The 10,087-nt window shown below is 62.7% G+C and overlaps 2 protein-coding genes across 2 annotated transcripts; one reads left to right on the forward strand and one right to left on the reverse strand.

The window, feature by feature from the left end:
• The first annotated feature begins 28 nt into the window (after positions 1-28).
• On the forward strand, positions 29-4,663 carry LOC104831982 (rac GTPase-activating protein 1-like). Its single transcript, XM_010567921.1, has 16 exons — positions 29-113; positions 230-432; positions 519-655; positions 882-960; positions 1,158-1,211; positions 1,826-1,903; positions 2,206-2,326; positions 2,567-2,757; positions 2,979-3,140; positions 3,281-3,376; positions 3,449-3,650; positions 3,726-3,831; positions 3,992-4,124; positions 4,200-4,302; positions 4,416-4,533; positions 4,609-4,663. Exons 1-16 carry the CDS (start codon positions 29-31, stop codon positions 4,661-4,663), a joined length of 1,923 nt encoding a protein of 640 aa, XP_010566223.1.
• A 957-nt stretch (positions 4,664-5,620) lies between these two features.
• On the reverse strand, positions 5,621-10,032 carry GMPPA (GDP-mannose pyrophosphorylase A). The gene is made up of 11 exons (XM_010567932.1): positions 9,928-10,032; positions 9,336-9,528; positions 9,106-9,165; positions 8,826-8,956; positions 8,675-8,689; positions 7,954-8,088; positions 7,679-7,776; positions 7,519-7,565; positions 7,329-7,421; positions 7,069-7,237; positions 5,621-6,978 (listed from the first exon to the last, which is right to left on the reverse strand). The coding sequence occupies exons 1-11, from the start codon at positions 10,020-10,022 to the stop codon at positions 6,878-6,880; spliced, it is 1,137 nt and encodes a 378-aa protein (XP_010566234.1). The 5' UTR covers positions 10,023-10,032; the 3' UTR covers positions 5,621-6,877.
• Positions 10,033-10,087: the final 55 nt, after the last annotated feature.

Genomic DNA, 10,087 nt, shown 5'->3' on the forward strand with positions numbered 1-10,087 from the left:
GTGTCTCACCCCGTCCCAGGGCGGCGGGATGCTGCGGCAGCGCTGCGGGCGGCTCCTGGCCCGGCTGGAGCGGGCGCTGCAGCTGCTGGAGCTCGGCGGTAGCGTGGAGGAAGGTGGGTGCGCGCAGCCCCTCGGCCTGGGGCACCCCGGGACCCCCGGCTCTGCGGCCAGCGGAGGCTGGGGACTGGCCCCCCAATCCCAGCTGGCCACCCGCTCGCGTTGTCCCCAGACTACATCCAGATTGCTCAGTGCTTCGAAGCGACGCGCCAGAGATGCTGCCGCCTGGAGCGGGATGGACGGTGGGCCCGCGAGCAGCTGGCTCGTGTGGAGGCCGAGCGGGCAGCGCTGGAGGTGAAGCTGAAGCACGCCCGCAACCAGGTGGAGGTGGAGATGAAGAAGCGGCACCGGGCAGAGGCTGAGCTGGAGAAGCAGGTCGGGGAGCTGGCCGTAGGGGTACCCCGCGTAGGGCTGGCTGTGGGGACCTCAGCCCGCTCACCGCCACCTCGTTTCGCTCGCAGGAGCGCAAACTTCAGCTGGTCTTCGAGTCCCTGATGCGGGAGCCATGGGGCAGCGGGGTGCTGAGCAGGGAGCAGTGCTCTGTCCTCAGGGCCCTGGCTGGCCAGCGCCTTGGGACAGCCCTGGCATCGGGCAGGAGGTGAGCAGGGCTGGCGGTCCTCGCCCCAGCCCCTCGGGCAGCCCTGGGCTTGGCTGTGCCCCTCTCTCCCTCACCTCTGCTGGGCTCGAGGGGCTGGCTGGGCATGGGGGTGCTCGGGCTCTGCAGAGGCATCACCCATGGGCTCGCAGGAGTAGCTGTATGAGTAAGTGCTGGCTGGGGGGGCGGGGGTTGCCCCAGCTGGGCTGACACCCAGCTTGCTCCACAGGTCGTCTGCAGTGGACGAGTCATGCCAGTCCCTCCTGTCCCACTCGGACATCAGCTACGACCGCACTGAGGATGATGTGGTAAGGAGCAACCCGATGCAAGTCCCCAGGTTCAGCTTCTCCCCAGCAGTGACGGGGTAGTTTTGTCCCGCTCCTGCAGTGGGGCAGCCCCTTTGCATGGCCATGGTTAGGGGCAGGCTACCATTGGAGTTGGATGCTGGGGGTGTATCTGGCCCCGTGCAGCCCTGCCAGCCCTCAGCTTCCCTGCTGCCTTTCAGGATGTTGATATGACCGTGGTGCGGACCCTGAAGCGCAAAGCCCAGGAGAGGCAGGTACGAGGGAAATGCTGGGACGTGGCAGCCCGTGGGGGCTAGTGTGGAGGTGGGGTCTGTGCCTCTGCGTGGGTGAGGATCCCCCGGCTCTGCTCTGCACTGTGCCCCTGGGACCCTCTACCCACACAGGTCAGCAGCCTGGGCTGGGGTGCTCGCCCTGGGCCATGCAGGGTTAGCACACCCAGATACTTCTCCATCCCGGCACAGGAGTCTGCAAGGAGCCTGGCAGGGGGTTTAATTTATTGATGCTGGGCTGGGAGTGCTGTCTCTCAGCAAACCTCCCGCGATCAATAGAAACTCCATTACCCTCCACTGTGGCCCAGCCGGGCTCTTCAATAATTCATCCCCACGTGCGGGCATCCCACACCCCGCTCCGCTCACACCTCTGCATTGCAGGCCTAGCCTGGCTTCCCCCAGCCCCTGGGCTGGCTCCAACCCAGGTGGGGGGCCTGGGTCCCCATGATGCCTGGTGTGGGGCAGGCAATGCTGCGGGGCAGAGTGAGACTGAGACCTTCTGTGGGGCTGAGACCACTTGGCTCAGGTGCTCTGGGGCGTGGAGCAGAGTCAGGGAGAGGGTCCCTGCCTACCCTTCACCCCATGTGCTCTGTCCGCAGCGTGTGTCCCTGGCCCCTCAGATCGGCCCCGTGGTGGTGGCGAAGCGGCACCGTTCTTCTGTGGCACTCCACAACACCGTGAGTAGGGACCCCAGCGCGCCCTGGGTGGGGATGGGGTATGTGGGCTGCCCAGTGCCAGATGGCAGTGCCGCAGCCTTCAGTCCTGCAGGCCTGTGGGTGCTGTGGGGTCTGGGGTGCTCAGCTGTCCTCTCTGTGTGCCTGTGCCCTGCAACCTGTATCCCCCTGTACCCATGGTGATGGCATCCCTGGCTGTGCAGGACAGCAGGGCCAGAGAGCAGGCACAGCAGAGCTCACGGGGAGATGCTGAAGCACTGTGCGGCTGTAGCCAGGCATGTTCTCACTGCCCCCCACCTCAGCAGGCGAGTGTCCCCCCCGTGCCCCCTCCTGCCGAGGTTCCAGGTCCTGCCGGCAGCCTCCTGCCTGCTGTTCTGGTGCCGCGACGCCGCTCTCGCCAGGGTCATCGTGTCTCCACGCGTGCAGGTCACAGGAAGGGCTAGGGAGGGGGCTCATGGGTGGTGTGGGACCAGCTTCAGGGTGCTTCCATTACAGGGGAGGGAGTGGATCTGCTGGGGGATGCTTGTCCCTACCATGGGAGTACTGGGGTCCTCAAGACATGCTAGATGCCACTGTCCCAGGGAAGCTGGGATGCTGCAGGGGCTCTCTGGCAGGTGGGAAGCCTCCCCACATCCCAGCTGGGAGCTGGGGTGGTTTGCCTTTCAGGGCCCCCTCCACTGCCTCCTCTCTCTGCAGAGCTGACCACGGTGTGGGGCACCAGTGAGGATCCAGGCTGCCGTGCTCCGGGGCAGGAGAGCCATACTGAGGGCAGCTCCGTGGGGCAGCCAGTGCCAGAAGCCTTCCCCTCGTCTCCACAGGGCCTTCCACCACTCCAGCACCAGTTCACCTCCAAAACGGTGTGTGTCCCAGCCTCTCTCCCTCCTCTTGGCTGCTATGGAGAAAGGAGCTGGGTAGGGGGAGCAGGTCTGGCGACGGGGGCAAAGCTCTCCTCCATCCTCCCCAGCTCTGCACGCACAAGAGATGGATGGAGGTGGTAGGGGCTGGTTTGGGAGGGATGAAGGAGTGGTACTGGGTATCTGCAAGAAGTGGGGGCCCTGATCCTGCTCCCTCTCTCCAGGTGATCCGCCCTGAGCCGTGCGGTGTCTGTGGCTCCCGCATCCGCTTCGGGAAGGCTGCCGTCAAGTGCCGCCGGTGCCAGCTGCTGCTGCACCCCAAGTGCCGGGAGCAGTGCCCCAGCCTCTGCACGCCCCGGCCTCACCACCATGCCTGGCCCCGTGAGGTGAGGGGGGGCATGGCAGTGCTTGGGGGCTGCTCCGTGTCCCTGTGGGGCTGCTGGCCCTGGGATGCTGGGGCTCTGCCTACTCTGGCCACAGGGCTGGGTGGTGGGTACAGAGCGGGAGTCGGCATTGTCCTCCCCAGGGCGTGCTGGCTGACTTCGCCCCCCCCACGCCGCCCCTGGTGCCCGCGCTGGTGGTGCAGTGTGTGACCGAGGTGGAGACGCGAGGCTTGACAGAGGTAGGGGCTGGAGCGGTGGAGGCGGTGATGCCGTGGTCCCCACGGGGCTGAGCCCTTCTCCCTGTGCCCCAGACAGGGCTGTATCGGGTGCCGGGTGCGGAGCAGCTGGTGCGGGAGTGGAAGCGGAGGCTGCTGCGGGCTGGAGGTGCACTGCCTGCCCTCAGCAGCGTGGCTGACATCCACGTGGTGTGTGGGGTGCTCAAGGACTTTCTGCGGGGGCTCAAGGAACCACTGGTCACCTTCAGCCTCCACCCTGCCTTTCTGCAGGCTGCTGGTGAGTGGGGGGGTCCCAAGCTGGGAAGGGAAGGGGCTGCTTCTCCCCTAACACTGCTCCACGGTGCCACTACAGACATCCCAGATGATGCCGCCTGCAGCACAGCCCTGCGCCACGTGGTGAGCAAGCTGCCCCCAGCCAACAGGGACACCCTGGCCTTCCTCATGCTGCATCTGCTCAGGTGAGGGGCTCATCCTGGCAGGGGCTCTCCTGGGCCTGTCCCCATCTCCTGGCTCTCTGCCCCTCATCCAGGCTCCATGCCCCACAGTGGAGAACCTGGCCTGAGGATGAAGGGCCCCTTGGCCAGGCAGTGTGTTCACACTGTCTGTCCCTCCTCGCAGGGTGTCGCGCAGCCCCGACTGCAAGATGGACGTGCTCAACCTGTCCCGTGTGTTTGGTCCGACACTGGTGGGACATAGCTCGGCCAACCCCACGCCACTCGCCATCATGGAGGACACGCCGCGGCAGTCCAAGGTGAGGGCGTCCCTGAGGCGTGGGGTGTACCCTGGGTGCTGCCAGCATCCCCATACTCCATCCCTCCCTGCCCAGGTGGTGGCTCGGCTCCTCTCACTGCCACCTGACTTCTGGAGAGGCTTCGTGGGGACAGAGCAGGAGAACCTGGTGCCAACACCAGCTCCAGGAGGTGAACATGGTGAGGCATGGGACCCCTGGCCCCCTCCCTGCCCTTGCCCTGTGGCTGCTGAAGGGTCCTGGGTGCCTTTGGCTGGGCTGGGGTGCAATAGGTGTTCCCCCTCTGTCCTGCAGAGCCGTTCTTCCACCCCATTGCCTCCCCGGAGCCCAAGCCAGGCCAGCTGAGCCCAGCTGGCACCTGCTGCCTCCCCAGCACCCTGCGGAGCTGTGTGGGCACAGCCACCCGGCCCCCGTGAGTGCTGCTGCAGGTGGGTGGGGGGCCCGAGGGAGCTCGCTTTGCACCCCTGACTCATCTCTCCCCACGCAGGCAGGGGCCAGCCCCGAGGAAGGTGGTGGGCCGGTTCTTCCCTTCTCCCTTGTAGCCTGCGGCAGTGGCTCCCCGGGGGCACAGAGCTGGCACTGGAGGAGGAACAAAGCTTGTGGGACCAGGCAGCTGCCTGTGGGCCGGTGGTGCTGAGCTCCAAGCCCTGCTCTGCTTCCCTGGGGACTGGGGAGCAGGGCTGGCTCTGCCCAGCTGTGGTGGTGGGGACACTGCCCCAGTGCTGTACTTAGGGGCAGGTTTGTATTAAATGTTTGCAGCAAAACGAGCCTGGCTGTGGCTGCTGTCTGTCCTTCCCTGCTGCTGCCAGGTGCCAGCGTTCGGGGTTCACTGGCATGATGGAGCCTTGCTGGGCAGTGGACAAGAGCTGTACTGACAGCAAGGGTTAGCAGTGCTCCCCAAATACCCTGCTTTTGCTGGGTGGGGAGGGCAGGCAGAGCCCCCTCCTGCCCTAACTGAAGCCCTCCTCTCCCTGCCCTGGAGCCCAGGATGCAGGAGGCCCCTCTTTCAGCCCAGATGTTGGCCTCAAGTAATCAGAGCTGCTGCTGCTCAGGGCAGGACAACCTTAAAGCATTTCCAGACTTCCTGGCACCTCAGAAGAGGCCCCTTTAACTCCTTCCTTCCCTCCAGCCCCACCACTGGAGCTGCAAAGCCCAAGCAGGGCTGGGATGAACAGCTCTCTCCCTCCAAGAGGGGGAAGCTGGATGAAGCTGTAATGGAGCAAGGGCTCAGGAAGGGCTTGCCCCCAGATAACTCTGCACAGGGGACAGCCACTACAAGGGGAACTTGGGGAAAAGGGGCATTGCACAACAGGGCTGAGAACTGCCCTAGGGCCACATCCAGCAGCTGAGAAACCTTTGTCTGTACTAAAAGCCAGGCCAGATGTGGCACACAGGAGAAAATTCATGTACAATCCTGAAAGCAAGTACTTTGGCTCAGTTTTCCCCCAGCGCAGGGGTGTTCACCAGCAGGCAAGGAAATTAGCACATCCAAGGCAGAGGCAAAACTGAAGGAGTTTAATGTGCTTAAAGCCAGGGAACAGCTAATCCTCGCCCAGGACCACAGGAGAACTGGTACAGGAAGGCACAGGGCTGGGAGCAAGGATTTACTGCAAATCCATCGAGCTAGGGTGGTACTGGATAGATGGAGAATCCCTAATGCGGTGCCTTGCTTAAGGTGAGAGGCGTGATGGGGCCCTCAGTGGAGTGAGGGCTTTAGCACAGAGCTCCAAAACCAGAGGCGAAGACAGGGAGGTAAGTGGATAAAGGGCAGTGTTGGTTACTGTAGACAAAAGCTGCCAGGATCAGCAGGAAGCTGCTTTCAATAAAAACAGGGGGTTTTGAGACAGAGCAAGGCGGTAGATCTCTGCCACCTGCACAAACGTGCCCTGTGGATGTGGCTGGTGCAAGGGGAGACATGCAGTGAACCCCCCCAAGCTACACTCATGCTGGTGCAGCCTGCTGCCATCACCTTCAGCCCTACCTAGGCAGCCTGCACAGGTCTCAGCCTGACAGGAGCTCTCCTGGCTCATAGAGAGCCCTTGGGGGTGGAGGTGGTGCTGGGGGACAGGGTGCTTTTACAGCTCCTTCCAGCACCAGCAGCCTGCCTGTCCAACCCAGCCCTTGTGCGCCAATGCCCTTAGGACAGCCTGGTGCTGCTCTGTTTTCCCAGCAGCAGGCAGGAGCCCAGCTCAGGCTGTTCCAATCACACTGCTGAAATTGAGATCCTCACAACTGGCTCCTGCAGGGCGTTTTCCCTATCCAAGATGGGCACATTCAAAGCTCCCCAGCCTGTGAGATGGGCCAAAACCTTCCAGGGAGTTGCAGACAGCAGCTTCTGCAGAGCAGGGAGAGCCTGGTGAGGGGTGGCAAGACTGTGCTGGTAGTGCCCTTTGGTGGAGAAACACCCAAAGCTCAGCACCTGAGATGCTGCAGGCAGCAAGTGCTTCCTCAACAGCCTCTGCATAGGCATGCAGCCTGGTGCCAGGGCCACATACTGTCCCTGAAGCCTTCACCCTGCCCCAGGGCTGGTCCCTGGGCTGCAAGAGAAGCAGCACACGAGGCTGATGCTCACCAGCTTTAATGTCTGTCTGGAGGAGGAGTCAGGCACTTGCAGGGCTCCTGGCCTGCACCTACCTCTCTGGGGGTGCTGGGAACCTCCCAGGAGGTGAAGCCCCAGCCCCCAGGCCCTTGTGGTGGAGCACAGCAGGGAGTGGGGGGCTGGCACTGGCCCCCTCCCAACGCAGCAAGCAGCTGACTCACAGGATAATCTGGTTCTTGTAGCTGCGGCTCAGCTCTTTGTGAGGAAGGACGATGGAGTTGAGGATAACGACCTCAGCAGGGATGGTGACACTGCAGCCTGCAGGGAGAGTGCAAGTGGGTTAGTAGGAGGAGAGAGACTCTGCGCCACTGCGCAGGGCCAGGGCATCTGGGTGCGGGTAGGATGTACCCAGGATTGTAATGGATGGCGTGAGGCGCCCGTCCCGGAAGAGAGTCTCACTGTCAATCTTGGCATAGGGATCGTTGGGGTTGGGGTCACTGGGTGTTCCTTCAACCCGGGCCCAGCGCCCGATGGTGCTGTCCCAGCCCACGATAGTATTGAGGACACAGGTATGGTCCTAGGGTGAAGAAGAGGGGGGTGAAGGGTGCTGCTGCCTCCCTGGAAGGGGTGGGGGTTGACACCCACACTCTCAGGCAAACCCTACTTACGTGGAGTGAGGCGCCATGCAGGACAATGGACTCTCGCACTCGCACACCAGCTCCCACCGTCACCCCCTCCCCAATGGAGACGTTGGGGCCCAGCTGTGAGGACAGAGGGAGGTGATGGGGTTGAGGACAATGACACCCTCAGCACCCCCAAGCATCGCCCTGCCACGGGGTCCCCCAGGCCTGCACTCACCACTGCAGTGCTTTCGATGGAGGCCGTTGGGTGGATGTACACATTCCCTGCAACACAAGGCAGCTGCATCAGGGGAGGCAGCTCACAGAAGCACCCACCTCTCAGATCAGGGGAGGTCCTGCGGCAGCCCTCAAGGCAGTGGGGTACATCAGAGGGGTACCTCGGATGACAGGGCCTCCAGCCTTGTTCTGGGCCAGCCTCTCTGGGTGGCTTTTGCTGTACTGGTTCAGGTAAAGGCGACTGGCATAGATGGCAGAGCTGGGGAAGGAAAAGCAAATGATTGTTATTACCTCTCCAGCGCTACCAGGGCAGAGGAAGCTCTGAATTCAGCGCACCCCACCCACCCCCAGGGCCCTGCCTGGGCGCCCTCATCTCCCATCTCTGGTACGGACTGCTTGATGCCCCTGCTGCACCAGCTCTAGCTCCAGACCTTACCCTGCTGATTTGATCTGGCTCCAGAAGCCATCAGTTTTGTAGACATAGAGTTTGCCACTCCCAGCCAGCGCCGTGAAAACGTCCTGCTCTAGCCGGATCACTTCAGCACGCTGCCAGCCGTTGGAGCTCTCCTCTCTGCAAGCGAGAGGCCCGTTAGACACCTGCCTCAGCCAGGGACCCCAAGAGCTACCTCCCCCAAATCTGGGGGCTACAGTGATCCTAGACTCCTACCTAAACATGGATTTCTCCCCAAAGTTGGGGACAGCCCCAGCTGTCAGGCTAGGCCTGCCCAGCCCCACTGAGCCCCAGAGGGAGGGGGGTCTACCAGCTGAAATAAGCTCTGAGCCAGAAGTTGATGGTGCAAGAGCCCTGCCCAGTCCAGATGGGTGTATGAGTGACAGATCCTGGCCCTGTTCCAGAGCCCTGCCCAGATGGATTTTTGCTTGGGTGGTGGCAGAGATGTCAGGTGACAGGCTAACTAGTGCAAAGAGCTGGAGCAGGGAGCAGAGCATTCCCAGGCTTGCTCAGCCCCTTGTCTGGAGCTGAATGAGGATGGGGTGGGAGGAGAGGAAGGGAGAGGGGGAGTCTCAAGCTGGCCAGGAGACGAGCAGAGGAAAGAGCAGCCTTGCAAAGCGGCCTAGAGCAGGGAGGAAAGCATGCATTACCACTAGGAACGATCCAGCCTGGAGAGCAGCCAGTGCACACACAGAGGGAAACTTACCCAAGGTAAGGACAGCTGGTGCAGGACCAGGAAACAAGTAAGTGATGGCAGAGGAAGAGAGAAGATAGAGAAAGAATGGAGGATGAGCGTGCCGCTGCAGCCCTGGGAAGCAGTGGGGTGGGAAGGACGCGGGGCAGAGAGAGGCACTCACAGCACTAGCTCCTGCTGGTTCCTCTGGAAGACCTCACCAATGTGTTGGAATATGGCAGGTGTGAACAGGTAGACACCACAGTTAATGATCTCACTGACAAACGTGCTGGGCTTCTCCACGTAGTGCTGGACCTGGAGGCAAAAGAAAATATGTGAGTCCCGGGATGCAGCCCCTGCACCTGGCATCATGCCTGCTGTGGCATGCTGGGAAAACGCGCCCACACAGGCAGCGCAGCACCCACTGCCCACATTGCGCCTGGCTCCCCAAGGCCCTCCAGTACCTCCTGCGTGTCCGTGTTTGCCACGATACAGCCATAATTCAGCGCCTGCGTCCTGTTGGCCTGCGAAGCAAGGACGTGTTAGCAATGGTGGAGCAGCGGGCATGCGGATGCAGAGCAGATGAAACCCAGAGCTCACACCCAGGGACTCATCCACCGCAGGAGCCGCTGGCTTCTAGACAAGCCCACGGCAGAGCACCGCTGTTCCTCTGCTCCCCAGCACTGCCACTCACTGTGGTACCCAGAATGACAAAGCTGTGCGCGTCCCCGTGCTGCTGCCGGAACTCCAGCATCTCCTGCAAGGGGAACTCTGAGCACACGTCCGCGTTGAGGACAAAGAAGGCCTCAGCACCACCTGACAGGATCTGGTCTCGGAAGTGATAGATGCCACCACCCGTGCCCAGCGCTGCGTACTCCTGGAGATACCTGCGAGCCAAGCAGGGAAAAGTGAGGGCTTAGGGAAGCGGGTGTCTGTTAGCACCAACCAGCAGCAGGGCAGAGGGATGGGCTGGCAGGGGCTGGAGACATTATCCTGCCATGCAGCGGTGGGGCTCACGTGGACGTTGGCACAGGGTAAGGAGGCTGCGGCAGCTTGGAGCTGTGCTGGAGAGGCATCTTTGGAGCAGGAGCCAGCCAGGGCAGGGCCCAGGGCAAGGGAAATTTGGCAAAACTGACACGGGAGGCCAGCTGTGCCCATCTGTGGTGGGACAGTGCCCACCTGCCCAACGCCCGGGTGCTGGCTGGGGGCTGCCACCCCGGGGGAGGTGGGTGAGGGGCCGAGCCAGCCTGCACCACCACGGAGGGGGTGGGAGGTCTCCTGCCCACCTGATGGGGATCTTGAACTCCTGCTGCGCCGACACCAGGAAGCGGCTGAGGGCTTCGTGGGGCTGATAGAAGCCCATCAGCAGGATCTCCTTCATGCCGGGCACCTTGGGGGGGGAGAGGGGGCAGAGTGGGGAGGGCGGCCGTGGGGAGGGCGGCCCTG

This window comes from Haliaeetus leucocephalus, unplaced genomic scaffold (genome assembly GCF_000737465.1).
Source record: "Haliaeetus leucocephalus isolate CR32 unplaced genomic scaffold, Haliaeetus_leucocephalus-4.0 Scaffold1, whole genome shotgun sequence".
NCBI lineage: Eukaryota > Metazoa > Chordata > Aves > Accipitriformes > Accipitridae > Haliaeetus > Haliaeetus leucocephalus.

What these genes read in the sequence shown, in the direction of transcription:
- LOC104831982 (XM_010567921.1), top strand. Translation starts at nt 29, where the DNA reads ATGCTGCGGCAGCGCTGCGGGCGGCTCCTGGCCCGGCTGGAGCGGGCG. An exon ending in ACCATGCCTGGCCCCGTGAG is followed by an intron (nt 3,141 to 3,280) that starts GTGAGGGGGGGC and finishes TGTCCTCCCCAG; the next exon opens with GGCGTGCTGGCTGACTTCGC. An exon ending in GGCACAGCCACCCGGCCCCC is followed by an intron (nt 4,534 to 4,608) that starts GTGAGTGCTGCT and finishes CTCCCCACGCAG; the next exon opens with GCAGGGGCCAGCCCCGAGGA.
- GMPPA (XM_010567932.1), bottom strand. Translation starts at nt 10,022, where the DNA reads ATGAAGGAGATCCTGCTGATGGGCTTCTATCAGCCCCACGAAGCCCTC. An exon ending in GAGTTCAAGATCCCCATCAG is followed by an intron (nt 9,529 to 9,927) that starts GTGGGCAGGAGA and finishes CTTGGCTCGCAG; the next exon opens with GTATCTCCAGGAGTACGCAG. An exon ending in AGCCAGATCAAATCAGCAGG is followed by an intron (nt 7,777 to 7,953) that starts GTAAGGTCTGGA and finishes TTCCTTCCCCAG; the next exon opens with CTCTGCCATCTATGCCAGTC.